General features: G+C 46.3%; 1 protein-coding gene across 3 annotated transcripts in view; it reads left to right on the top strand.

Annotated features, from left to right (window-relative positions):
• MLLT6 (MLLT6, PHD finger containing) overlaps nt 1–27,783 on the top strand; it is a 111,016-nt gene that overhangs the window by 46,744 nt on the left and 36,489 nt on the right. For all 3 annotated transcript variants that reach the window (XM_066627167.1, XM_066627168.1, XM_066627165.1), the window contains exon 8: nt 3,935–4,033. In XM_066627167.1, coding sequence (XP_066483264.1) covers nt 3,935–4,033 — 99 coding nt within the window. The remainder of the gene's footprint in view (nt 1–3,934; nt 4,034–27,783) is intronic.

Genomic DNA, 27,783 nt, shown 5'->3' with positions numbered 1-27,783 from the left:
TGTTCCCACGATGATGTCACTGAACATCCCCTCAGGTTCCATGTTCACACACTATTAGTTTTCACCTTCTTAATTATATCAACCACTACGTTCCAGTCTCTCAAGGGCCAAACCCCTGGGGTGGGGGAGAACGTAAAATAGCTCCTTACGTGACATGACAACCAACTTTCAGGCAGGAACACCTTCAACACAGCATCTGTTCACAAGAAAAGGAAAACCACAGTTGTGTCTGTGCTGGAGTTTGTATTTTTGTTTAATCCCAGTTTTTGTTTTTGTTTTTTAAAAAGAGGTAAATGAACAGGGACAAGCAGAAAAAATTTTGTTGAAAATTGAAGCTGCTTATAAAGTTGATGGAAGTTAATCTATGAATTGCAAGTATGCCAAATAAATAGAGCACCATTTATTTATATTAATATTGCAGAAGCAAGCTGAAACTGCAGTACTCTGCACAGTTACTATGGAGTGAGCTCTGTTGGACTCAGTAAGACTTACTTCTGAGTCAATGTGCACTGTATGAGGCTGCTTTTGTATAATTTGGGAATACTGAAACTAGGCTGAGTGTCTCTTTTTTTTGGTAGTATTATAGTTTGAGAGGGTGGCATTGTTTGTTTTCTTTTCAATTTTTCTTGGACTGATTGTTGATTTATGTGAAATTCTCCATGTTCTTTCACTTTCACATGAAAATACGTGAAAGTTGATCTGGTATTTCTTTGCTCATGTCGAATTTGTCAATTGCTCACATGTCAAATTGCTCATGTATGGAAAATAAATGTTTTAAATTAAGTTTTTAAAAAATCAAATTCTGTCTCAGAAGGAAATACAGTACTGTGATTCAGAAAATGGTGCAAAATAATAATTATTTATATGTGCTTGATTCCTGTACTGCTATTCATGAGGAACAGCAAAGAGCTATGATAATCCCTTGTCACTGAGACCCTGGTCAGCCGCTTTTCTGGTTCTTGGCAACAAATTTCACCAACATTGACCCAATACTTTTCCAAGACAGTCTCTGAAGCCCCGAATAAGGCTATGTGGAACCTATGTACAGTATAAAAAAAAATTCTGCAATCTAAATTCTGTGCCAAGAAAAGGTAATTTCTGCAACCTGTATGAATTATGGAGAATGAGCTAGAAACTTGCTTGAAAATAATAAAATAAAAGGTTTCTTAATTTTCTTATGTCACTTGTGAATATTCATTTATTTATTTTAAAGACTTATATCCCGCCTTTCCTATGCCAAAGCAGATGCCCAAAGAGACTAGGGCATACAAGTGTAAAAATGATAGCGTTACCTGCTTTCTATAGCTTAAATACTCAAATCCAGCAAATACATAAGAACAATGCTAGCAGTCAGATGAGCATAAATAGATCTATCCACTTACTTTTATATAGATAGTTCACTTTTTGTCATCTCCCCCATGCATTCAGGGAACATACGGGGGGAAATGGGACTACGCGCTGGTTACACCTCCAGTGTCAGGATGTGCACTGGCCATGATTTTTGAGGTCCACATGTTGGATATTCGTGTGAAGGGGTTGTATGTATCCACAGCTTCTCCTTACCGTCAGGAATCCTGGTCATCATAAAGTTCCCATATGAATGGTTGAACCCTACACACAAACACCCTCTTTACATTAATAACAAGTGGATGTCAGGGCACATGACCTGCATGTATCATTGTGTTATTCCTGTCATGCATCGTCCTGTTTTTCCCGTTATGCATTCCTGAATATGTGAGGGAAAAGCAAGTGAATGACGCCGAAAGGGTATTGGCATCTACGTTCATTTTAAAAATCAATGTGCACACTTTTTCACAAATACCGTGCATATACTGTACGCATACACAAATACTGTACTGTATCTTGTTCAGTACGTGTGTTGAACATAAATGTGTGAATAACTAACAGCCCAGTCCTGAGTTGCTCTGCACGTGAGGCTGCAGCAGCGTCGAAAATGGCTGCCACCGTATCCTGGGAGAAGGGGACTTTTGTCCCCTTCCTCCGGTAAAGCAAGTAGCCCCGCAATGGGTCTACTCGATTCTTCGTCGACCCAAAGGTTGGTGTAGAATCAAAAGCCTCCATATCCGGCAGCCAGCTGGACACAGAGGTTCTGGATCTGGTGGAGCGAGTCAAAACAGAGATTCATTGGAATCGCATGCACAGAAATGCTCTTCCTCATCCCAGCACACTAGAAATGAGAGATCAGAATCAAAACTGCAAGATTTTACTGGCAAATTTCTCCACTTGAGGCCCAACCCTATGGGCTGCAGCACCGGTGCTAACAACATTGGGTGTTGAGCCCAGAGCCAGTTGGTGCTGGAACTTAGTGCCCAAAGATGGTGGAGCTCCCACAGCGAGTATGGCCAGCGGCCGGCATCAGGGCTTTTGGGGGGAGGGTAGGAAGGGGGAAGAGCTGGGAGCGGAAAGGGCAGGGGGAGGGGAGGAATGGATTTGGGAGAGGGGTAGAGATAGCTGCTGTATCCTAACCCCCTCCCAGGCTGGGAAACCTGACCTGGGTCTCCTCTCAATAGTGAGTGCGGATCTGAGGAATTCCATTGGGGCCACCTGTGTGTTACACAGTGTAAGGGAACATTTGTTCCCTTATCCTGAGGAGACCTGGTGCTGCCTTCCTGGCCCCATAGGATACAGTGGTTGCCTTTTTGGCACCGCTGTAGCTCTGGAGCCTAGGGAAGCATAGGCTCCCTAGGCCCTGCTAAAAAAATGGGCCTAGGCTGCCCATTGCTTTAATATATCCCATGTCTTCTAAGGGCCAAACGAAATGTGACATTTAATCCGTCACCATCTCTTTGCTGTTGCAGCCTTAGAAGGACTGTGTGCTTTCTGAACTTCTGCAGACGGCATTGCACAAAGGTGGAATTTTAGTATCAGATGTGGATCATGACACACTAAGAATTTTGGTTTATCTAAAGCAGAGGTCTCTAAACTTTTAGGCCAGAGGGCCACATCAAATATCTAGCATGATGTTGGAGGGCTGGAAAAATAAATAAATGTTAAATATAAAATTTAAATACATACATTAGGAAACCTCAGAAGGCTTTCAGATGGCCCAAAAAGTCATTTCTGGTTTTTCAGGAAAACCAGGAAGTGATATTTTTAGGCCTTCTGAGGGGAGGTGCATGCCCTCCCCAGCCCTCAGAACACCCTCCAGGCATAAGTGGAGCACAGCCCTGGTCACATTCAGTTGAACGAACCAGAGGCTTGCTGTGGGCCCGATAAGAGGTTTGTCACAGGCTGCATCAGGCCCCCGGGCCGGGGTCTGGAAACCCCTGATCTATAGAAAGGAAAGCAAATTTTTAGTTCTTGAGATAATAAAGATAAGTTTGGAAACGTGTGAACAATGTTTGGGTGAGCAGGATTTCCAGTGGGTCAAGGGATTGAGTAGCTACTTGGTCCTCCCCTGAGACAGAATAAGTCATGAGCAAAATAAGCAGATGTGCATAATGTGTAATGCTTTTATTCGGGTTGCAGGATCCTGCTTTTTTGGGCACAGAAACACCTAGAAAATTGGGTCTTGGAATGTAGAGCTTAGAGGCAAAATCCAGGAGACATCTGATGAAACTAGCCCAACACAGGAAGGAATTCCTTGTGGAAGAGGATACAGGAAGAGTCTTACATTGCTTGCATGCTGTAAATGTACCTCTAGCTCATCTTATCTGAAACTGATATGGATTGGGAGTCTCCTGCCAGTCTTATGCATGCCAGATGTTGCTTGCAGCTGGAGAAGGGGAACCCCAGGCAGATGCCTTGGGAGGGAAGGTTAAACTGCTTTGGATAGTGGAGAAAGGAAATGGTTCCTTGTACATAGAATCCTCTTGATCGTCATCCATTCACTTGATGCTTTCTTCTTAGTTTCTTTTCTCACCTGCTGCTGGAAGAGTGAAAACATTTGTCTCTTGTGTTTTTCCTCTTACAGAGTCGAAAGGACAAGGAGAGGCCTAAACAGAAGCACAAGAAACGTTCAGAATCACCCACGAGTCTTACACTGTCCTGCGCCCCCATTATAACTGAGAAGGTAATGAAATGCTTGCAGAGTGTTCAGGTGGAAGGAGATGTTGTATCTCTTTCAGGGTTAGTCAGGGCCTGGGCGGCCAGCCTTCAGCCAACTGGACCAATGGGCCCTGCACCTATGCCAGGGTAATCTAGTCTGGTATGTAATTTTATATTAAAGTGTGGTTTGATGCATTTGGTCCATTAACTCGCACGCACTTTTTAAATGCGCATTCAGATTGCTTTCCATTCTACCGTCGTATTGTATTGACACCTTCAGTCTCGAAAGACTATGGTATCGCGCTCTGAAAGGTGGTTCTGGCACTGCGTCTAGTGTGGCTGAAAAGGCCAATCTGGGAGTGACAATCCCTTCCACACTGGGAGCAAGTGCAGTCCGTCCCTGGTCTGTCTCCCTGGCTATGGGCCTTCCTTCTTTGCCTCTTTGCCTCAGACTGCTGGCCAAGTGTCTCTTCAAACTGGGAAAGGCCATGCTGCACAGCCTGCCTCCAAGCGGGCCGCTCAGAGGCCAGGGTTTCCCACTTGTTGAGGTCCATCCCTAAGGCCTTCAGATCCTTCTTGCAGATGTCCTTGTATCGCAGCTGTGGTCTACCTGTAGGGCGCTTTCCTTGCACGAGTTCTCCATAGAGGAGATCCTTTGGACCATTCTACCATAGAGATATAAAGTCTATAATAACTTTTATTTATGTCTCTTAGGGCACAATCCCATCTTGCATTGGAACAGGCAAGCCAGGAGGCTTGTGATAGGGCTCCACAGTGAGCTCCACAGCGGCTCAGCCGAAGGTAAGGGGAAACTCTTCCCCTTACCCCCAAGTAAGCCACTGCAGCCCCTATGGGCTTCCTTGGACTTGCACCACCTCCTGAGGTGGCAGAAGTCCAAGGAGAGCCGCTCCGTGATGCTCGGGAACGGGGGTTGCGATCTGGCATAACAGCAGGATTCCAGCCCCACCTCCTGCTCCCCACCTGCCCGCTCCCGGAGCTGCCCTGCGCCCACCCTCCCCCCACCCCGGAACACCTCACTCTTGCCTCCTCCCTGCCTCCTCTCCTTCCACTCCAGAGCCTTGCGTCGCCTGAGCTCCACCAATGCAAGGCTTGCCCCACAAGTTGCCATGGAGGCTGGATTCAGTCTCTGTGTGCCAGCGCACCTCTGTGTGCCAGCGCACCTCTGTGTGCCAGCGCACCTCTGTGCGCTGCCTCGGGTTGCTCTAGAGGAGGTGCAAATGTGCTTTATGGCATATTTGCAACCCTCCTAGGCTGGCACAAGGGACTTGCGCTAGCCTACTTAGGATTGCACTGTAAGATTCTACAGACCATGGCTGTGAACCTGGAGCCCTGCAAACAAGATTTCCAGCTGGGTTCCTAAGGCCAGCCCTGACTGTGTGTGTTTTTCACATTTTGTACAAGCACTATGATACCTGTAGAATTCAGCCACCTGCACATCTCCAGATTGTTTCTTCCTTTTAAAAACAGCAGTTTTCCACCCCACATGGCTGTGAAATAAGTTGAAAAAAATCTGGTAAACTTTCAAAAGCTAGAAGGGGGACTGAGCAGAATTTCAGGAGTCGGCTATCTCAATGGAGCGCTCTATAGCTAATTGAAGCGCAATGTACTATGCAAAATAAACAACTATATTTAATGTTCTTAGGCTGCAAACCTATTTACACTTCCCTGGGAGTAAGTCCAATTTAATTTAATGGTGCTTACTTCTAAGGAGACCTGCATAGGATTGAACTCTCAATTTCTCAGCCTGCAGAATTCCCTTTCTCTGGATTCATAGATTGGATTACCTGAGTGCAAAATGAGAATTTTTACACATAGTCCATTTTATTCCCTTGAGAGTGGAAGAAATTGGTCGTGCAAAGGAGAGAAGAAGAAAAGCCTTCCTCCACCCCACCCGCTCCAATTTGTTTCAGTTCCTTCCTAATTGTTCACATTTCCCCACCCTCCTTTCACTCCCCCACCACTGGTGGGCTCTGAGCCTTGGGAATTCCATATTGCAGCTGTCTGCTACTGACGACATAATCGTAAAGCTAAACCCTCGAGTGATTTCAGATGCGTGTCCCAGCTCGTTCTTGGAGCACATGCTTCAATTCAAGCCTCCTGTAACATTAATAACATAATACCAGAGCTTTGCTCTCTCTCTCTCTCCCCCCTTGTAGCCCAGTTGTAAACCAGGTGAGACAAGCAGGCTCTTTTTTCCAGGGCCAAATCTCAGATTACTCATTCACTGCAAGGCTCGCCCATTAGAGTAAGTTGGGAAGTGCAAAGTCTGCAGGAGGACGTCTATTTCCATTTCTTTTTTTTTCAAGCCTCAGGCAGCAGATTTTTACAGACAATACATCTACTTGCTTGAATTTCAGGCAGTTGTGTTTGTGCTGTCGTTCCTTCACTGGCGGCAATTGTTTGCTTCAGTAAAAGAAGGCACCCAGAAGGGTTTTTTGAGTCACGGTGCAATACCATAATGGAGTTTTCCGTTTTAGAGGAGATGAGACAATAGTTTTTGAGAGAGCTGAAAGTGATTTGGGAGGGACACTGCTTTCCATAGTACACACAAACGCGCACACATTTCTTTTGTCCCGCTGTCTTCTCTAATGAACAGGTTTTGCAGGTTTTTGAAAAACTGCAGAAGCACCTGTTCACCAAAAGTGAAAGTGGAATGAATATATGCACCATGAGCAATGATCCCTCTTTCATGCCACCTTCAGTGCTCTAAAAATCTGTTTTCTGTCTCCAGCCTGTTTGATTCAATCACACATACGTTGCATTACATCATGGGTGTATTAGTTTTACAGCACAACCCTATGCGTGACTATTCAGAAATAAGTCCCACTGTGTTGAATGAGTCTAATCCTGAGCTTCCCAGCACCCAGGGTTGCAGCTGTGCCAAAATGGCTGCCACTGCATCCAGCTGGGATGGGAAGCAGTGCCAGAGCTACATGGGGTAAGGGAGCTTACACCCCCTTACCTTGTGTAATGGCCAGGTGGCCCCGATGGGTCTCCTTGGATCTGCGCCCGCTGTTGAGCAGGAGCAGACTCAAGGAGACCCATGTCGGGTCTTCCAGAGGGACATCAGGTTATGGTGGCAGGGCCTGGCACCATCTCCACTCCACTCCCGCCACCCTTCCCCCCCGCCTTCCCCTGCCCGAGAATGCATCCCCCCTGTCCAGTCTTACCTCTCCAGCGCCCAGCCCTCGCCTGGAGTTCTGGACAGTGGTCCTCTGTCTGCTGGCCATTGCTGACTCAGCACGGGTTTGCACTTAGCCTGCTCCGGTACTGAACCAGCAGAGACTGTCGCAGACATGCTTTATAGTGCACACTGGTGCTGGGCCAGCACATGTTGCATAGAATCAGGTCCTTATTCCTATGCAAGTGTTTATAGAATTGTAGCCTTAACTGCTTTTATCATTTTCTTACCTTCGTGTTTCATTCTAGGATACACTTGTTATTACCGGACTTCATAAAACTGGAGATGGCTTTGGTTCAGAAGGGTTAGAAGAGTGGTTCCCAAACTGGGTGCTTAGGTGCTCCAGGGTGCCACCGTGCAGTGGCAGGGATACTGTGTGGCATCTTCTTCCTGGCTCACTGAGCCAAGATCACACAAAATCTCAAAATTTTGGCACCGCCAAAATGTTATTTTGGGAGTAACATGGCACCGCCATGACTGAATGAAGGGAACTGCGGGGTTAAAATGTCACAAAAATGCAATTCCCACGCTGCCTGCTGATTGTTCAATTCCAAGGACTTGCCACTTCCCAAGCCATGGTGGGCTAGATCTTGCCAGCGCATGGAGCTATGCATTTTACAGCATGGCTTGTGGTTTCAGTGATTTGAGGCATCAGCTGGCTGGAAAATCTCACTGAAGGCAAAGAGAGCAGGATAGTCCCCAAATTACCAGCAGTATCTTGAATTCTGGTTTTCATTGATGGTTCATCCCAGGCTTTAACTATATAACTACAAGGCTTAAGAGTGTACAAAACAACGGCTGGAATACTGTATGCAGGACCATGGTAGAGCTTACTTTCACTTCACATCATTGGTTTAACTGTCTTACCTCAAAACCCCCTCTGTTACTCTGGTCTGAATAATTCTTGGGGTAACTGCTTTCTGCCCTGATATCCTATCTAGTTTAATTAAACTAGATTATTGTAATTGGATTTAGCCCTGTCTTAATGTGGATTTATAGTCTTGTATGTTGGCTTAGTTTGATTCTGTGGCCTGACAGTTTATCCAGAAGAGGACTAGTTCCCTAGCTCATCTTTCCCCTCCATCTTAAAGGAGATCTGTTTCATGGAAATGAGTGAAAATGTTCAGTACACATCCGTAATTGAAATTAAGTGAAAACCAATCAATGTTGGGCGAGGGGCTCATCTTCTGTTAATTCAATCCATAGTAGACCCACAATCACCTTGTGGTTCCCAAGTAGATGAAGCGCTGATATTTGAGAAACAGGATGAGTCATGGATAATCTATGGATAGCGTTTAGTGCTCACTTATTTGTGGAAGTTGGTGGGCAGAGTTCACAAGGTCTTGTGGTAATCAGAACCTGTTGGCAGGGCAAACCACTGACTTTTGTAATGTGTGAACAGCACTATAAGCCAAGTGCTTAGAAGCCTTGTGGTATACGTTAAGGATGGCAGCTGGCATCCAAGCAGCTCAGTCTGGCCTTCTGGCATTGGCCATCTTGTTTCTAGCTCAGTTCCCAGTCCCAGCATCCCTTGCTCATTATGAACCATAGCATTCCTTCCCCCCCCCCACAAAGGTAAAGGACTCTCTAGCCCCCTCCTCCACAGAACAAGCAGGAAGAGAGGCAAACCAAAATGCAGACAAGTGAAGTCATGGTGCCCTTCTTCCATGATGCCCTGTCTGCAGCGGTGCCAGGCTGCAGAAGGATGAGACAGCCACTAGCTGCCCTGTGATCTTGCGCAAGTTTTGCATGAGATCTCATGAGAATTGCAAGAGATCACACAGGAATTGTACAAGGTCTTGTGTGATTTTGGGTTTTGAAAGGAATTGGGCTGTAAGTTAAGTCAACCTAGGGCCCAATCCTATGCAGTTTTCCAGGGCCGGTGTAGTGGTGTCAATGGGGCATGTGCTACATCCTTTGGTGGGGAGGCAGTCACTGAGGCCTCCTCAAGGTATGGGAACGTTTGGTCCCTTACCTCAGGGCTGCATTGCGGCTGCACCGGTGCTAGAAATTTGGATAGGATTGGGCCCTAGTCTCCAATCCAAATTTTGAACACACAAGTTCTTTAAAATCCAGCTATGGGGCAGGGGGGAAGCAGACCTGGAGCGATTGGGATGAAACTGAAGTGAAAAGAAGGAAGACAACATTGGAGGAAGGGGGGGGGGAAGAGAAGGCAAAGTGGAAAGAAGCAATGCTGGGGAAGTGGAACTGAGAAGAGGGGAATGGGGAGGAGAGAAAAACATGAAAAAAGAGAGACAGAGAGCAACATTCTGTCCACCTGCCCACTTGCTTTGGAAAGCGAACACTTGTGCACCAGCAAGAGAATAAGAGGCTTCTCCTTCAGTTGCTTCTCTGTAGTTTGTTTGGGAGGAGATGGACAATGACAAGCCTCCACAGCAAGGCCCACCCAGCTGCTGCTGCTGCCCTGTGTTGCTGCTGCCACTGCTACTCAGCTGTGATTTGAGCATGTGCAGAGTTCCCAGTTGTCATGAGTAGGAAGCTGTGGCTGCAGCTGGGTCAGGGCAGTTTCCTTGTTCTGCTAGCATGACGGGGCCAGGAAGAGCAGCGTAAATATGCTGTCCCACAAAATCTGCCACTATGCACAAATGTCTCAACTTGCCCTGGTCAGACCCCAGAATGTATATGTCCGAATGATCTTGGCTTCTGGCCTCCCAAGTGCATAGAAGAACTGACACTAGAGCTGAGGAACAGGAAACAGTGTCTAAAAGGCATTTGATACTTTTAGATAATTAATGTAGTATCCTCCTATGGCTGATTGATCCGCTTACTTCAGTGATGTTGTTTTATTGCCTTTAATTTTGATAAGCTACTTTGAACTGTTCTAGGAAATAGAAAGGCTGGACATAAATGCCGATTTTTTTAGCACTTTGAAAGAGAGATGTAACTCATCTCATGCCCACATCATGTAAACAGGTTTGGCATGATTAACCATGCCTACACCATGGCTTCCTCATGAGGAAGCTGCTTGAACCATTCACTAATGAGGCTATACTATGTCTCCAAAACTAGACATGATAGGGCAAAATGGGTGCCATTTTTGGAATCGGCACGCCAAATTCATATCAAACCACCATAAAGTTTCAGAAAAACTTTTCTGACCCTCAATTTTGTAGGCCTGTGTAATTCTAGGGACAGAAAGGCAGGGATTGGCAAGTCCAGCACAGCTTGACTCAAGTCACAAGTCTCCACCCCCCCGCAACTCGACTCGAAAACAAGTCCTAACAGGCAGACTTTCCGAGTTGCCCAGAATATTTTGTTCCACTCCCCCACCCCCCAGTCCCTGCTGCTGGTACTGCTGCTCACATGTGCAAAACCTGGCTTCCAGATCGATGCAAGTGGTTTTTCAGGCAAGATGAAGGCAGCGCAATCCGTAGCTGTTTTTGGGTGACTCGAATCACCCAGACCCATTGTGGCTCCCGAGTCAAGAGCCCTGGAAAGAAGGAAGGGATGCAACAGAATAGCAAGTTCTAGATTTATGATAGAAAGATGTTAGAAGAATGAAAAAAATATATATTCTTTGGAGAGGAAAGAAAGAAGAGTAGAAAGATTAGCTAAAGAATGTTGTTGTTGGCATCCTTCAGTCTCGAAAGACTATGGTGTCACGCTCTGAATGGTGGTTCTGGAACAGTGTCCTCTCCAGTGCACGAAGCCTGGGTAAAGTAGGTATGGAGGATAGGCTGTTACCCATGCAGCAAATCCCCCCTCTCCACGTCGCTGAAATGGTCCAATGGAAAGGCAGAGGCCAATACGGTTGGTTCCAGCGGCGTCTCAGGAGTTGCCAGAACATGACTGTGTTCAGCCATGAACTGCCTCAGGGACTCCGGCTCCGGATTTTGCCTCGAGGTGGACTCCTGAAACCTTTTCCACAACTGGATGTAGCCAGAAGGCAGTGGAGGTTTGGGATCAGAGTTTTCCTTCTCTCAGATGAGCTGCCTTCCCAGGCTAACGAGTCCCATCTACCCGGTGACTGTTTAGTCGCCTCTTACGACAAGTACAGCCAAACTGAGGGCCTATTCTTATCCCCAGCCCCCAGGGGTAGTAAAGAATGTGAACACTTAAATACCCAACATTTAAAGTTACTACGTTGATAAACAGAACCATTGCAGAGCAGAAGTGCAGATTGTGCTTCTGGCTGTTATGATTAGCAGCTACCCAAAATACTTATAGAAATTATCTAAGAAATTATCGAAGTCCTCAAAACTATTTAGGCTATACCTCTCAGCATCCAGTAGCAATGAGTTCTATAGAGGAAATATAAACTGCTGTAAATGTTGACGATCAGGATCTTGATTTTTAGTATTTGGAGAGTGTCTGACTCTCCCTATTCCCATTCTCTCTCTCTCTCTCTCTCTCTCTCTCTCTCTCTTTCTCTCTCTCCATGCTCCTCATGATCTTATAAATCTCGATTGTGGAGTCAGCTGCAAATCTCCACGAGGTATTTTCCATACCCGCACCACCACTATGGCTCCAAGTAGTCTGGAGGGGGTTAAAATTGCCCATTAAGAAAATTATGCAGAAGCATAAGACAATCTGTTGGGGGGCCCAGAGCTGGAATAGCAAACAGCAAGATATCTCCACAGGTCAGGACAAAGGTGAGACCGCAAAGATGTGTGAGAGGCCCAGGGGTAGAATGTCAAGGGTGGGTGGGGGGTGTTTGAGACAGGTCAGGATTATATGGAATTAGTGAAATTACTCCCTGGGGCCTCTCTCAGGTATTCACAATGTGTTTGAAAATGGTGTACAGCCCATACAACAGTATTTCGCCAGTCTAAAGATTTGTTGTAGGTACTCATAATTTAAAAGAAGTACATGTGTGTATGTGTTATGTACAAACTAGGTTATTTTAATTGTGTTTAGTCCTATTTCTACAGTGCCATCAATATAGCTGGTGCTTTATGGCACAACATGGGAAAAAATAACAGGTCCCTGCCCCAGAAGTGTACAATCTACAATTGTGATTTTTTTTGGGGGGGGGGGGGGAGAAAACAGAGAGAAAGAAGGAAGGGAGGAGAAAAGCAAAAGCACTTACATCTTACTTAGTAGACTTACAGCACAATCCTGTTTTTACTCAGAAGTAAATCTTATTGTGTTCAGTGGAATTAGCTCTCAGGAAAGTGTCTGCAAAACTCAGGAAAGTTTTGATTCAGGGTGAGGACTGAAGGGTTTTATTATAAATAATTATTTCTACAATAATTATTTATAATAAATATGAATTTATGCCAACAGTCTGAGGCTAAGAGGCAAAGAAGGAAGGCCCATAGCCAGGGAGACAGGCCAGGGACAGACTGCACTTGCTCCCAGTGTGGAAGGGATTGTCACTCCCGAATCGGCCTTTTCAGCCACACTAGACGCTGTTCCAGAACCACCTTTCAGAGCGCGATACCATAGTCTTTCGAGACTGAAGGTTGCCAACTATAAAAGTCATATTTATAATAAATATGAATTTATAATGACTATGATATTATAAATATGAATTCTTGTAATTATTTTTATTACTTAGTGTTTCTACCTCTCTGTATCCCTTAGGCATAGTATGGATAACAAACAAATTAAACTAAAAAAAAAAAAGAAAAATACCAATGAAAGCAATGTTTTCATTTCAATCAAGGATTTTTAAGCTTGAAATGTCAAATTCTTCTTTGTGGTCTCTGTGCATTTGCACTGATGTGAACCTCACAGAGCAGCTCTCAGAAATGTCTAGAGCAGTGGTTCTCAAACTGGTGGGTCGTGACCCACCAGCTTGTGTAAAGTTTCCCCTGTTCCTTTAAGGGGCAAGAGAAGGGAGATGCAGCAACTTGATCCCCAGAATTGTGTCACTAAGGGTGGCAAAGAGGGGGCGCTTTTACTCACAGATGGGCAGCATGAGGTTCAGAAGGTGCGGAGAGGCTTGCGCAGCCCTTTTCAGGGCTCCCTGATTCTTAGAATGCTCAAATGGAGCAATTGAAAAGCACTTCTGGTTTCCAGAAGGTTATCTGTGACCTGTGGTCACCTGGCCATCTGTGAGTAAAAGCACCCCCCCCCTTTGTTGCCCTTAACAATGTGATCCTGGGGATTGCGTCACTGCCCTTCGCCCCTCCCCCGCAAAGACTTGCTTAGGGAGTAACTGCCCAATCATAAGGGGCAGCCCAATCCTGAGCTGCCTGGGGAGCCCCCGCTCGGCGGCACCACGAGGGCTGCCGCCGAATCCAGCACCTCCCGCGCTACCGCGGGAGGCACCTCGGGAGTAGGGGACATTCATCCCCTTCCCCTGGGTAAGGGAGGCAGCCCCGCAATGGGGCTCTGATTGTGTCTGGAGGGTGTTTTGAGGGCCAGAGAGGTTGACTAAATGAGCCCGTTTATTATCTAAGTTCCATCTCTAATTTATTTATTTAAATTTTATATTTAAATCTTTTTTCCGGCCCTCCACACCGCGCCAGATATTTGATGTGGCCCTCTGACCAAAAAGTTTGGAGACCCCTGGTCTAGAGCAGTGTTTCTCAAAGTGAGCTGCTAGGAGTCCAGGGGGTCCATGAGCACACTGTAAGTGGCTGCCTTTTAAGAGTGTAAAGGGCTCCCAAGACCAAAAAGATCTAGAGCTATATCCTTAAAAGGCACAGGCACCTGCCCTGCCCTGCCCTGCTCATAGGTCTGGTGCACATGGCTCCATTGGGTATGGCCAGCAGGTTCCCACTTAGTTCCCTCTAACTTTTGCTAGATAAGTAAAATTAAAAATACTAGCAGGCAGAAGGAGGGTGGGTTACGTGAATTCACAGATGACCACTCAAAGAACTTCAGTTACGGGTAGCAACCTGTTCTTCTTTGTGGGCTCTGTGCATTCTCACTAATGGGACATTAGCAAGCTTGCTTAGCGGGGGGAGGGTGCTGTGTTCGTACTGGAAAAGACCCTGAAGGATGGTGCATTCAAATGAGCCATTGGCAGCACAACGTTTCAGGTGACTATTCCAGTTCATGGTGCACATTCCTGATCTCGTCTGATCTTGGAAGCTAAGCAAGGTCTAAGCTAAGCCTGGTTAGTACTTGGATGGGAGACCGCCTGGGAATACCGGGTGCTGTAGGCTTATACCTCGAGGCAAAATCCGGAGCCGGAGTCCCTGAGGCAGTTCATGGCTGAACACAGTCCTGTTCTGGCAACTCCTGCGACGCCGCTGGAACCAACCGTATTGGCCTCTGCCTTTCCGTTGGACCATTTCAGCGACGTGGAGAGGGGGGATTTGCTGCATGGGTAACAGCCTATCCTCCATACCTACTTTACCCAGGCTTCGCGCTCTGGAGAGGACACTGTTCCAGAACCACCATTCAGAGCGTGACACCATAGTCTTCCGAGACTGAAGGATGCCAACAAGGCTTATACCATAGTCTTTCAAGACTGAAGGTTGCCAACCATTTTTGATAAGAACAGCAACCACTTTTCAAAGTCTTATGGACAAGAACTTCACCAAATTTGAAGCCTTTATGGATGCCTTTATTGAAGCTACCGAAGAATAGCATCCCAAACTTGTGGAAAAGAGACTCCACCAAACTTGGGTCTCTCATAACCCCATTGAATGCCAGGTTGAGGATATACCTCTTCAGTATTTGGTGTTTTCATCGTGGCCTTTGGATGTGAACAATAATGTTTGTATCAGTGTTTGGTCTTGGAAGAATTCGGCCTGTCCAGTATGGGACAAAGTACAGGCCCTTTAGGTTTGTCTCTGGCCTAACCACATGTAAGAAAGAAATTCAACTATTATGGGGACTTGTGGGATGCTTCCTGAGAAACTTTGCTTTCATAAGTATTCTGTTGTATTATTGGATGGGGGAAATCAAACTACGAAAGATTAGATGGACAGATTAAGATGGACAGAAGTGAGTGAGTGAGTTTTCAAGGTCTGTGGCCTTTCTTTATAACATGACTGTGGCCGCAATCCGAACCAACTTTCCAGCACTGACATAAGGACAATGCAACTCTGAGGTAAGGGAACAGACTTTGTCTTAACTTGAGGTGGCCTCAGTAACTGCCCCCCAACTGCAGGATGCAGCACACACCCCACTGGCACAACTATGCCAGTGCTGAAATGTTGGTTAGGATTGCGCCCTGTGTCGCACATGTCAGACTTTAACAAACCGTTTGCCATACAAGCTGATGCCTCTAGTGTACGCTTGGGGATTGTCATGTCTCAACAATAATAATGGACACTCCCTAATACTACACCTGAGAGGTAACCTTTCTCTCTAGAAAGAAAGTGCCTATTCAGTCATTGAGAAGAAAGCCCTTTGGGTTATCGGGGGCCCCCAGCATTTCCCATGAATCTCTGAAGTTACACATCATCAGTTGTGCTTCCCCACAGTGGCTTTAGCATATGAAGAACTCAAATGCACACCTTACAAGGTGGTACTCAGCTTTCCAGTATTTTTCCTTTCAAGCGGTCCTGGTGGTTGGGTAACATGCCTTTCTCAAGTCCATTAGCCTCCATTTCCTCTCATTCCCTGCAAAGGATAATGGGGTGGCCATTTTTGAGATAGCATGTTTGGAGGTGGACTTGCAGGAGTGACTGTAGTTGCCTCTTCAAAGCTGAGTGTAGAACTCTTCCCTCCCCCTCCTACCACCCCTCATTCCCCTCCTCTCCAGTGTTCTCCTGGCTCATAGTAGTGCAATTAGATGCTGTCTTTCATCACCCATGGAGTCACTTGGTTCCTGAAGCTGTCTGGAGCTTACATGCTGAGGAGATTATTCTCAAGGTCTCAGTGAAATTTAAAACCTGGCTGCTTAGCGTAGCTTGTAGACAATTAACCCACTGTTTCCTCCACAAAAAGAAAGAAAATCAGAACTTGGTGGTGTGTGGGGAGTGGGGTGAAATGAAAGGGTTTTCACTTGAGACGAGAGCCAAGGCATTTGGGTGCATAAGCAGAAAAATGGCTACCCACCCTCTAGGAGAGTAATGAATGCGGGGCACAGTCCATCAGGACATTCTGCACAAGTCCCATTCAGTTGAATGGAATCTGTGTAAGCGTATCTGAGTTTATTTCAATGGGGCTTGTATAGGGAGAACGTTCTGATAGATTGTGTTTCATTTGAAGCAGTGGGAGGAGGGCCTTCAGCACAAAAATAGCTTGGTTTGGCCCTCTTTATTTGGGCTAGGGAGGTACATAATTTTCCTGGAAAGCAAAGCACCCTGTCTGTGCTTATTAGTGATTACGGGCAAAATATGCAACACCCCACTATTTTGTTCTCAGGTTTTGGCAACATTTTCTGTGTTCAAACAGGAGCCAGTTGGACCATTCTTGGCATGGGTGGTGTGGCGGGTTTGTGAAAACTTGGCATGGGTGCTATAGATTGTGCTTCAGTGCACGTTTGAGAGCGTAGATTGTCACATCCCTGGCCAAACCCACATCTTGAAAATTTGCCAGGATGCTGCAGTTTGCGATCTCATGACATGCGGAGGTTTTCAGAAGAACAGCCCGCCTCCCCTCAGGAACTAGTGTAGATGTAGGATGCTTCTGGGCTCTTTCATCAGCCCATAAAAAATAAATGAGAGAAGTGTTCTCTCTTCAGGATCCAGGCAAGTCTGAATTCAAATGGGTCAGTGTTTTTTTTTTCTGTATCCAAGCTGGAGATTTGTACCCAGTACTGCAAAAAAGCAAGGACAAATGCATAGTAGCCTTTGCTTACAACCCAGTGCCAGTAATGCCGGTCATCTCTTTTTGGTTGTCTGGGAAAGGAGTGCTGGTAACAGAGTTGCTACGGCAGCAGAGTCAGTATTCTCTGCCAATATGCAAATACAGAAGGAGGAAGCCTTTTTAAAAAATAATCCAAGTTTTACTTCTGTAATAAGCCAATCTGGTAGAAGGAAGCAATGAGAGATTTCCTTGCTTGCTTTTTGTAGACTTGTTTCTGTCCTCCTTCATGAATTTCTTATCGTATCTCAAAAAATGAATGGAGTAGAGCTGGAAATGGTATAGACAAGATTGAAGCATCTGGGGCTTTTTAAAAGCTGGTTCTTTAAAAAGCACAATCAAGGAAGGCCCAGGGGCTGGCCCATCCATAAGGCCAGTTAAAGCGGTTGCCTCAGGGAGTAAATTGGGAAGGTGCATTCACCTCTGTCTGCTCATTCAACTCCACTTTCCTCCTCCCACTCCTGGATGGGAAAAGGAAGAGGGGAATGGCATGGAAGAGGAAGTGTGAAGGAGAGGAGAGGGGTAGATCCACCACCTTTCTCTCCTTCTGCTGTGTTCCTTTCTTCCTTTTCAAAGTCAGAGAATGGGAGGTGCAGAGGCTGACACATCACCAGGTAAGGGGAGTAATCTGCATTTGGAACACTGTCATAGATGTCAGTAGGTCTTGGGCCAACCCTGGGAGAAACACTATAGCAGTTTGAAAGATTATGGATAATATGGAGTAGGTGAATACAGAAAAAAATGTTCTCCCCTTCTTATAATGTTAGAACTCGGGCTTCTCTGATGATGCTCAGAACAGTGACAGGTTCCACACTGGAGGTTCTGTCTACAGTGGCTGGTTCCAAACATTGTAAAGAAGATGCACAATGTTTAGCTAATGTATGGAACTCACTATCACATGTGAAGACGATGGCCACGCGCTTTAAAAGATGGCTGAACAAACTCATGGAAGGGAGATCTGTCAGTGGCTATTAGCTGAATGGAACTTCTCAAATATTCCTGAAGTGAACTCAGAATGTTTGAAGACAGGATGCTGCAGAATAGTCTTTAGAGGTGTTACCCAGTTAGCAGTGTTCTCTCTTACCTTCACCCCCAAGCACATGCAGCACTGCCGTGGCTGCGTTGAGACAGCTCCAGAGCACTCAGCAATGACACTGCCGTCTTTGCTGAGCTACAGACCACCGAGAAGGAAGCTGTGCAGCCACATGGCTTAGAGAGAACACCGCCAGTTAGTCTTTTTATTCCCTTTTTTTTATGTCAGGGGTGCCCAAACCCCAGCCTCGGGGCCACTTGCGGCTCTTTAGAACTCCCAATGTGGCCTTCAGGGAGACCCCAGTCTCCAATGAGCCTCTGGCCCTGTGGAGACTTGTTGGAGCCCGCACTGGCCCGATGAAATTGCTCTCAGCGTGAGGGCGAATGTTTGACCTTTCATGTGAGCTGTGGGATGAGGGCTCCCTCCACTGCTTGCTGTTTCATGTCTATGATGCAGTAGCGGCAGCAAAGGAAAGTCCAGCCTTGCTTTGTGCAAGGCCTTTTATAGGCCTCGAGCTATTGCAAGACCTTCATTCATTCATGTAAGTTCATCTTTAATATATTCATTTATGTAAACTTATGTAAATGTATTCAAATTTTAAATGTAAATTACTTCTTTTTTCCCCCCGGCCCCCGTCACAATGTCAGAGAGATTATGTGGCCCTCCTGCCAAAAACTTTGGACACCCCTGTTTTATGTGAAGGCAGAGGCATAACTAGAAGCAAATGCATCCTGCTTGAGCAGCAAATACTACTTTATGACCACAGTCACCTCCCAAGACTGCCTGACTTGGGGAAAAACAAGTGTTGAGCAAAACAAGAGAAGGTCCACCCAATCCTAGCTGTCCTCACCAACTCCATGGCTGAACTATATCAAGGAGGCAAGATAATGAGCCAAGGGACCTCCTGAACTAGCTGCCTCACGCTAAGCCCAGTAAAAGGCAAAGGCAGTACCCATCAGGTGGCCACTAACTAACAAAGAAAGGTCCCTTTGTGAGTTCACTCCACTACAGATCCCTTAGGATGCCTTTGGTGAAAAATCTATAAAAACCTGGGTCCCTAGACCTTCATTGTTGCTTGTTTCTTACTCTCATCTTGTTTTGTTGTCGGTTTATGGTACGTTCAACCTGCTGGTGCTGCCTGAAGCCACCCCTCTTCCATCTGCAGTCCAAGGACTATTGTGCCATTCGGTACCCAGGACTAGCAATCCCCGTTGCCCCTTTTGCTTTCCACCTTTTCTATCTCCTTGAGTACAACCAAAGTTGTGCCGTCTCAAGTCTTTGTGAACTGCCTGTCAATGTGCCCCTTTGGGAAAGCAGCACTGGCTCTCTTGCCCTGCTTCCCTCCTCAACTAAGGCTGCTGCTTCATAGCCTGCTTTCAGCCTTTGTACCTGGCTTCAATCAGGAGATTTGCCCGGTCTTGGCACACTTGCCTCCCCGGCTCTTGCAAGGCCACGCACTCAGCTCATCAGATACAGAAACAGTAAACTTCATCATTGTTCCAACTCCCTGCTATCTTTCTTTGACTGTTTTGTACACAGTCAAATTGTCAACAAAGTCAGCATTTGTGATTTTCATTGTCGGTTTATGGTATGTTCAACCTGCTGGTGCTGGCCCAATGGATCTACTCAGACTCGAACCAGCTGTATAGCTGGTGCAAGTCCAAGTGCTCCATGAAGGTAAATCAGGGCCAGGAAGGGTGATAGGGTTTGGCAGACGCCTGTGCCACGAAACCCATCCCCTTCTCTGCCCAATCTACCCTCCTCTCTGCTCCATCACCTTCCCATTCTGCCCACTACCCCATTCCACCCCTTCCCTGACAACCTCCTGCCCCCTGTGTGGTCTTACTTGCAGTGGAAGGCACCCCTCTCCATTGCTGTGTGGGCTCAGATGCTCACCGCTTCCAGCAGTAGCCAGGCCACACTCTCCAGTATGTCACGCTTACGACAGCCAGAAAATGCATTACGCCACCAGAATGCATGTTCTGGCAGTGTAACTGAAGAACAGGATTGGGTCATTAGTTTTCTTTGGTTCCTCCTTCCTTAGTGTTATTAAAAATCCTCCCAATAAATCTGCATTTGTTACACCTTTCACCCTTGCCTCCCTCGTCCTTCCGTGCCAAAATATGTAGCTGTGCCACTAGCCACTGAACAGGATCTCAACACATGAATTGGTTTTCCCCCTGTGCGTGTGTTATGTGGGTTTAAAAAGCAGGGACTTTTTAGCATTGAGGAACATTAAAAAATGTCCACACTTGCAGCTTGCAGTGGAGCAGTGCATTTCATCCCTCACCTCGTTCTGTTGCATTTATTGACCAGACCTACATTTGTAGCCTTCCATCCGGTTCTGGATGCTGCTTGGATATCCCTGCCCCCAGCCCCAGCTGCAAACTTTCTTATTACTTATTGACAGGCTTTCAGTGCAGTGCCACAGATGGAGACCCTCCAACATCTGGCCTTCCAAATCCAGCTCCCTCCCCCTCTCCCCTCTCATTTGTCTCCCTTGGTTAGCGTTCCCTTCCCAGTCTTCATAATCCAGGTCAGGAGGCTGCGATAGAGGATGAAGTATTTTAATTGGATGCTGTCAGGCTATAGGCGGAGTTCCCACTGGGTTTCCCAGTGTCACTAGAGATTCTGGCTGACCTAAATCCATCTGGATATAAAACAAGTCTGAGAAAGAGATTTAAGAAGGGCTTAATTTCCAAAATGAGAGGTGCTCACAGTTCAAGCGTGCCTGGAAGTCATTCTTCCCTGACTGACATGAAAGCTCTGCCCTGATCTCAAATATGCACAGGCAAGTTGACCTTCTAGCAGCTGTGGGTGAGAGAACTCACCACATATGATCAGAAGTACTCTAATCTGCTATTGTTTCATATAGTTTAGAACGCTGGCCTCATACTGAAAACAATTCTGGAACTGTTCTCTTGCTCTGATTAAGATTCCTTTTCCCTCTTCCATTGGCACGTAAAAGAACATAGGACCTTTTTGGATTAGACCATGAATAATTCTAGTTCAGGTTTTGGTTTCCTGCAGTGTCCAGGCAGATGCCTCTGGGAAGCTCATGAGCAGCGCATGATAGAGACAGACTTCTTCTGTTGTGTGCCCCCAGCATGTGAGAATCAGGAATCCTGCTTTAGAACATGGAGATTATTATAACTAATAATTTACATGATTATAACTAATAGGTTATAGACTATAGGGCCCAATCCTGTGGTTGCCCTGCGCTTCCAGAACTCATGTTCCAGAAACACAGGATGTCGTGAAAACCAGTCCACTGCCATGTGCTGCCGGGCTGCTGTTGCAACTGGACAGTAGCACAGTGTGTGTAGCAGCAGCCCTATGGCCTCTGTCAGTGCCAGCAAAGTGGCAGCAGAGGCATGTTGTGGGTGGGTGGGGGGAAGGCAGGGGAGATTCAGGGGCAGGGACAGGGGAGGTTATGGGGAGCGAGGGAGGGCTGGTTGCTAGCAGCAGTGACTCACAAGGATCCTCTTTTCGTACCCTCTCCACCCATTTTCTCTCCTTGGACCTATGCTAACAAAATGTCTGGAGTAGGTCCAAGGAGACCCATAGGCAATCAGGCATCCTACAAGGGGATAAGTAAAAAAAAACTTTTTTTTAGTTATCCCCTTCTGGCTGCCGAATCTCTCTCTCTCTCTCTCTCTCACACACACACACACACACACACACACACACACACACACACACCCATAGTATGTACCATACTGTTGGGACAGCTGCATACTATAATGTAGCAGTGGATAGAACTGGACAATTCTTCTATAAATTGGTCTACTAATCTCATGTATGTCTCTGGATGTCTCTGTTATCCTTTGCTTTACATGCTCTCATCTGTGGCCAGCTGCCTTTAGAGCTTTCCCAATCAGTTGCTGTTCAGGTTGTGTGCATTTGCAAATCTGTTGAAAAATGTCTTTGCAAGACCTCCTCACACAAGTGCTGCCTTATTTTTATTATTACCCATTTGCTTGCAATGGCCTTGTTTAAGGTTCACAGTGCTTTCCCAGCAAGCCTTGCTCCTTGTGCAACTCCCATACCAATGTACCATACTCTTCAGCTGTAGCACCTCTCTGCAGCCTCATCTCAACCACACCAAAGGTTCATCTAGCCAATACGGCCTGTTTTGATTGGCTGTTTCTCTCCAAGGTCTCCAAGGACAGAGCCTTGCTATTTAAGACCCTTTTAATTAAAGATGCTGTGGGAGGTGATTGAACTAGGAACCTAATGAATAAGAATCTTGCCCCCATCTGAAACTCTGAAAATCCAATTTGAGCTATTTCTAACTTGTTTTAAGGATGGTGGTGTTATGTTTCTTTCTGTCCACTGGTTTTATTGGAAACCACTTTCCATTATCACATGACATGCACCTCAAGCCCACTGTGTTCAGTGGGGCTTATTCTCAGGGAAGCATGCAAGGCACTGCAGTCTATGGGTGGTACAAAACTATTCTAATGGGAATGCTTGTCATTAAAACTGGCTGGGGGAGAATCTGGAGGTCAAGTATATTGAAGGGGACACAGGCAGGGAAGACGGTGGCAGTGTGTCACTAGAAGCAGTGTAGAGGTCCACTAGAGACAACTCTTGAGGCAGGCGACAACACCTGGCTCTGTGCCACATCCTAGTGAACTTGGCGGCTCCACTGTATTCTACGGGAGGAAGTCAGCAGGATGCCTTTGGAAACACCGGTAACTCCATGGATAGGAAGCAAGGCCTGTTCCCACTCCATTGGGTCCCCGGGAGCCGTAGAAATAAATTGTCTCAACAAGTATGGACATCCACCCTGGAGGGTGGAATTTGCTGCTCAAGTCGGCACCGAATTCCTTTACATTTTGCTTGTTTGTTTGTTCCAACAAGTATAGGCACCCCTGGAAGTCATTCCTAACAAGCTGCCGCTCCTCTCTCAGTGGCTTTTTTGTGTATGTGTCTGTGGGCTGTGTCATTGCATCTGCATCTCTTTTGTCCTGTTTAGATGAAGAGAGCTTTCCTCAGGGTTTGATTGTTTATTGTTCTTTTCCCCTCCTCCTTCTATCTGTAGCACTGGTCTAATCCGAGGCAGGATTCTGCCGCCAGTGATTTTCTCTGCTCTCCCCCCACCCCACCCCAGGCTTCCTTGCTTCCCCCAGCCTCACCCATTCCTTGTAGCTATTCATCCCACAAGCCAGAGCACAGGAGGTTTGCTTCTGCTGTGCAGTGTAGCGCTCGTCTCCCAAATACAAGTGGCTGAAGTGTTGGGTGGAGGCTGCAGATCAGGTATACTTTCCAGGTGGCCCTTTGTGGTTCTCTGTCTGTCTGTCTGTCTGTCTGTCTGTCTCTCTCTCTCTCTCTCTCTATATATATATATATCTCTGTATGTGTGTGTTTGCCTAAGCTTTCATGGATTGTTTGTTTGCTATTGACTATTACTGACAGGGGGACTTGGAGGTAGGAACCAGCTTAAGTGGGGAGAAAGAGGTGATGCCCAGAGGGGCACTGGTCCCAGGTTCAGTCTTAGCCAGCTCTAGGTAGGGCTGCGAATAAGATCCCCATCTGAAACACTAGAGAGCTACTGCCTGGTCGATAGTACTGAGCTAAATGGGCCAATGGTTTATTCAAAAGTCAGCTTCCTATTGTCAAAATGTTGAAAATGAAGAGATAATGCTGATATGCCAGGGCTTCTGGTATATCAGCCCTCCCCCCCCCACTGCAGTTTGTTTATTATAGATGTGGCCAAACTTGCTTAATGTGGGACCACATACGGTAAATATCAGATGTTTGAGAGCAACAAGAGAAATATTTGAAAGCCACAATATTTAAGAAGCATTTAAATTCTCAAATATATTTACTCAACGTGAACATGAAACGTATGTTTTAATCCAGTGGGCTGTCAGTATGTGGCCGACAAATAATTATAAAGATTGAAAATTTCTTATTTACATTTTATATTAATTGCCAGAAAAAAAGGGGCTCATTTCTGAGCACATTTCTGAGAGCTGCACATGATATGTCAAAGAGCCATATGTTGCTTGCGAGCTGTGGTTTGGCCACCCCTAGTTTATTACATTGAAATCCTGCCTTCATGGAAGCCAAGGGGGCTTGCATGGGATTCTTGGATGGTCACTCATCCAGGCACTGACCGGATATAGAGTTGTTTGGCATCAGGAAGGTCACTGTGAGTTGTGTAACCTTCAAGCAGTGCCCTGGAATCCATTCTTCCAACTGCCTAGCTATTTGTCCATTGCCCCACTGGCCTGAGGCTGGCTGCTGTGTATGGCTGATGGATGTCACATCCCCCCCCCCTTTTTAATTTCAGTAGTGATGTAGGTGAATGCAGCAGCCACTGTCCTGGAAGACAGTCTGTGAATAAAGGCAAGAAGCAAGCCAGAGCAGGTGGAGAAGGAGGCAGGCCTGAGTGAGAAGTTTCTCCTTTGCAGACAGGAGAACACAAAGGATTATATGGGGCTCCCACTCCCAGCAAATCAGTGCCGGGAGCCTTAAGGGTGTGTAGCCCTTATGGCAGTAGGAAAAGCGTTCCAGGTTCTAAGATTTTTTGTGCAAGGTGAATAGCTGAGATGTCTATATCTAAAGTCAACTCCGTCTCTAGTCCCAGAGGAGCAGGATGGAGGAGAAGGAGGCACCGTCAGAGAACAGTGGCAACAAGTTTGTTTCGTACATTGGTTGCCATTGTTTGAAGTCAAATTGGAAAGTCTGAACTTCTTGTCAGTAATCCTTTGGAACATCTGGCTCCCTCTACTGAACCGCTTGCTTTTTGAAATTTTTAATGAATTTTCCACTCGAGATTAATTTTCTGAGTCCGGTTTTTGCCCCGCATTAATACATAATTATTCACTCTGTCACCTACTGGCCCAGTAGAATAAAAAGGAGGCCTTTGATGTGGTGAATGGGATTTCCTCCCCTCCCTTTCTCCACTCACCTGTGATATTTTGCATGTTGGGAGTGAGCTCCAAAATATATGAGCAAGGAGGGGAGTTGATTGACGGAAGGAAATTCTTTGGGCTTCTCTTTTGAAGGTAAAATTAGTGAGGTCAGTATACTGCCTGAAACCCCTCTGAGACAGAGGGTTCTTTCTGTTTTTGCTACCCCTTTGAAAACACTTCCCTTTAAGCACATAGAGTAGTCCAGCTGCTCTTATATTGCTTCCTCCTATTGCTTGGTATGTGTGCAAACTCAACTGAATTGTCACAGATACCCGAGTTAGCAAATCAGCAGGGCATAACAATCAGTGCCCCAGGAATAGCATGCCCAGAAAAGGCATGGATTTCTCACCTTGGATTTTTGCCCATCTCTCTTCTATGTACTTCTGGCAATCCGGAATACATTTTAGGCTACCAGCTGTGGTACAGTGTTGTCTTGATTGAACATAGCATGGGGAGTAAAGGGAATTTTTATCCGGGTATCAGTCTATTTGCATTGCATGCTGCAGCTTTTGAGGAGAGGGTTTACGGCCCAATCCTAAACCAGCTCCTGCCTGTGGATTTGGCACTCTTCACCCAGCATGTTAATTAGTCTATGGAACTCCTTGCCACAGGAAGTGGTGATGACATCTCACCAAGATGCCTTTGAGAGGGGATTGAACAAATTTCTGGAGGAGAAGTCCATCATGGGTTACAAGACATGATAAGTATGCACAAGCTCCTGATTTTAGAAGCAGGCTACCTCAGAATGCCAGATGCAGGGGAATGCACCAGGACGCAGGTTGTGTCTTGGTGTCTTGTGTGTTCCCTGAAGCATTTGGTGGGCCATTTTGAGATACAGGAAGCTAGACTAGATGGACCTTTGATCTGATCCAGCAGGCTCTTCTTTTATTCTTATGTACGGTTGCAAATGTGCCGTAAAGGACATTGTGACTGTGCGCAGGCCAGTGCTGTTGGTGGAGAGGCTTCCACTGACAGGCCTCTGCCGGCATTGGAGGAGTGCCTGCTGGTGCCTGGGTGGTGGGGAGGTGGGGGGAGGGCAGAACAGGGGCAGGGAGGGGTGTAACTGGGCAGGGGAGGGTAGACTGGGGACAGTTCAGACCCAGGAGGGAGGCAGGGATGGCAGCAGAAACTGCCACCACATCCTATACCACCTCCCGTGCCTCAGAGTGCTACACTGAGCTGGTGCAGATCCAAGTAAATCCATAGGGGCTGCTGGTTCCCAATACAGGGTAAGGAAACCAATGTTCCCTTATCCCGAGAACATCTCTGGTTTCCTCCCTGGCCCCATGGGATATAAAGCAACAGCCATTTCAGCACTGCTGAAGGCCACTTAGGACTGGGCTGTTATTCTCTTCAGCTAATGCTCATCTCAGAGTCGTTGCCTATCCTATTCACAACCACACCCCATTATAGGTAATTGCTGTTATTCTTTGTAGAAGCACCAAGTTTCTAGTCCTCATTTTTAGAGTTCTGCATTTTTTTTTGCCCACCCCGTCAAGTTCTAATGCTGAGTCATGACTCTCAACATTAACTTTAAAATTCTAGTCCTTTCCAATCACTTTGCCCTGACTGTGAATCTTTTAGGACATGGAGTGGGTGTGCAGATCTGCCAGTGATTCACCCAAATAATTCAGCTTCTTAGGCATTCTGTCTTGGCTAACGGCTTCTGTAACTGAAGAATGCAGATCAGTGGCGTCACTAGGGTTCATGTCACCTGGTGCGGGAGGCCAGCGCGTCACCCCCCTGCAGTGGGTGGGGCAACACTCTAGGTGGTGGGCGTGGTGATCTACCATCGCCCCGCCCCCACTGGTTTTTTGGCTGTACCTTTTGATAGAATAAAGATATTTCAACGTAGTTCATTTCATCTCATTCTGCATGAAATTACACATTGATTGATATATAACATGATGGTATTATTCCTCCAAACTCTGATTTTAATGATTTTGGTCACTAGTGGTGTCACCTCCCCCCCCCCAGGGTGTCAACTTACTAACATCTTATTGGAGCAGTTCTCAAACTTTTAGCACTGGGACCCACTTCTTAGAATGACAATCTGTCCAGGACCCATCATAAAGCAAATTAAAATAAATAAATATAAATAAATTAAAGTAAAATCAATAAATAAGGGAAAGCCAACCCTGTTCCACCAAGTGAATTTTCTCTGTAGCCTGCCTGCAATAACACCCCCCCCCCCAAAAGAATCAGTAAGATTTTCACCCCTACCCTGTACCCAGTTCAATTTAAGTTCTTATATTTCAAGCATATCACTATCAGGACCCACCTGGCTTTGCAAGTCTGAGAGCCCAATCCTATGCCTGTCTACTCAAAAGTAAGTTCCATTATAGTCAGTGGGGCTTACTTCCAGGAAAGTGTGGATAGGATTGCAGCCTAAAACAGAAAAAAAATTTCACCTTACCCTGTCAAGCCTGTTTCATTCTTTTTATGGGGGGGCTGCCTTCTGGAGCATTTGCTGAGCTCCAGTTGCATCAAATCAGGACCATTCTGGTGGCTCACATTTCCCTTTGCCTGACCTGCCCAGGTGCCAAGGCATGTTTGCTTACTCGCGTGTAAACGTGACCGTGTGGCTTAGTTTTGCTTTCCATAGGGCTCAATACATTCTCCAGCTTGGAGGGAGGGACCTCCTTCTTGGGTGTTTTTTTGGGGCTACATTCATTGGATCAGGACCATTCTGGTGTTGTTAGATTCCTCTCAGCCTGCCCTTCCAGATGGACTAAGGCATGTTCACATACTCGCGAGTAAATGTGTGATACCCCTTGGTTTCGCTGTCCATTGGGCTCCATACATTTTTTGTTTTCCGGTGTTTTGCCAATAACATTTGATAGAAAGGAGAAATTTCACCCCCGTTTTTTGCATTGCATTCTGCTCAAAATTCCGCATCCAACAGTATATAACATGATGGTATTACTCCTAACCACCAC

Source organism: Tiliqua scincoides, chromosome 5, assembly GCF_035046505.1.
Source record: "Tiliqua scincoides isolate rTilSci1 chromosome 5, rTilSci1.hap2, whole genome shotgun sequence".
NCBI classification, from domain to species: Eukaryota; Metazoa; Chordata; class Lepidosauria; order Squamata; family Scincidae; genus Tiliqua; species Tiliqua scincoides.
The sequence above is the reverse complement of the archived record's forward strand: the minus strand, read 5'-3'. Positions and strand labels throughout refer to the sequence as shown.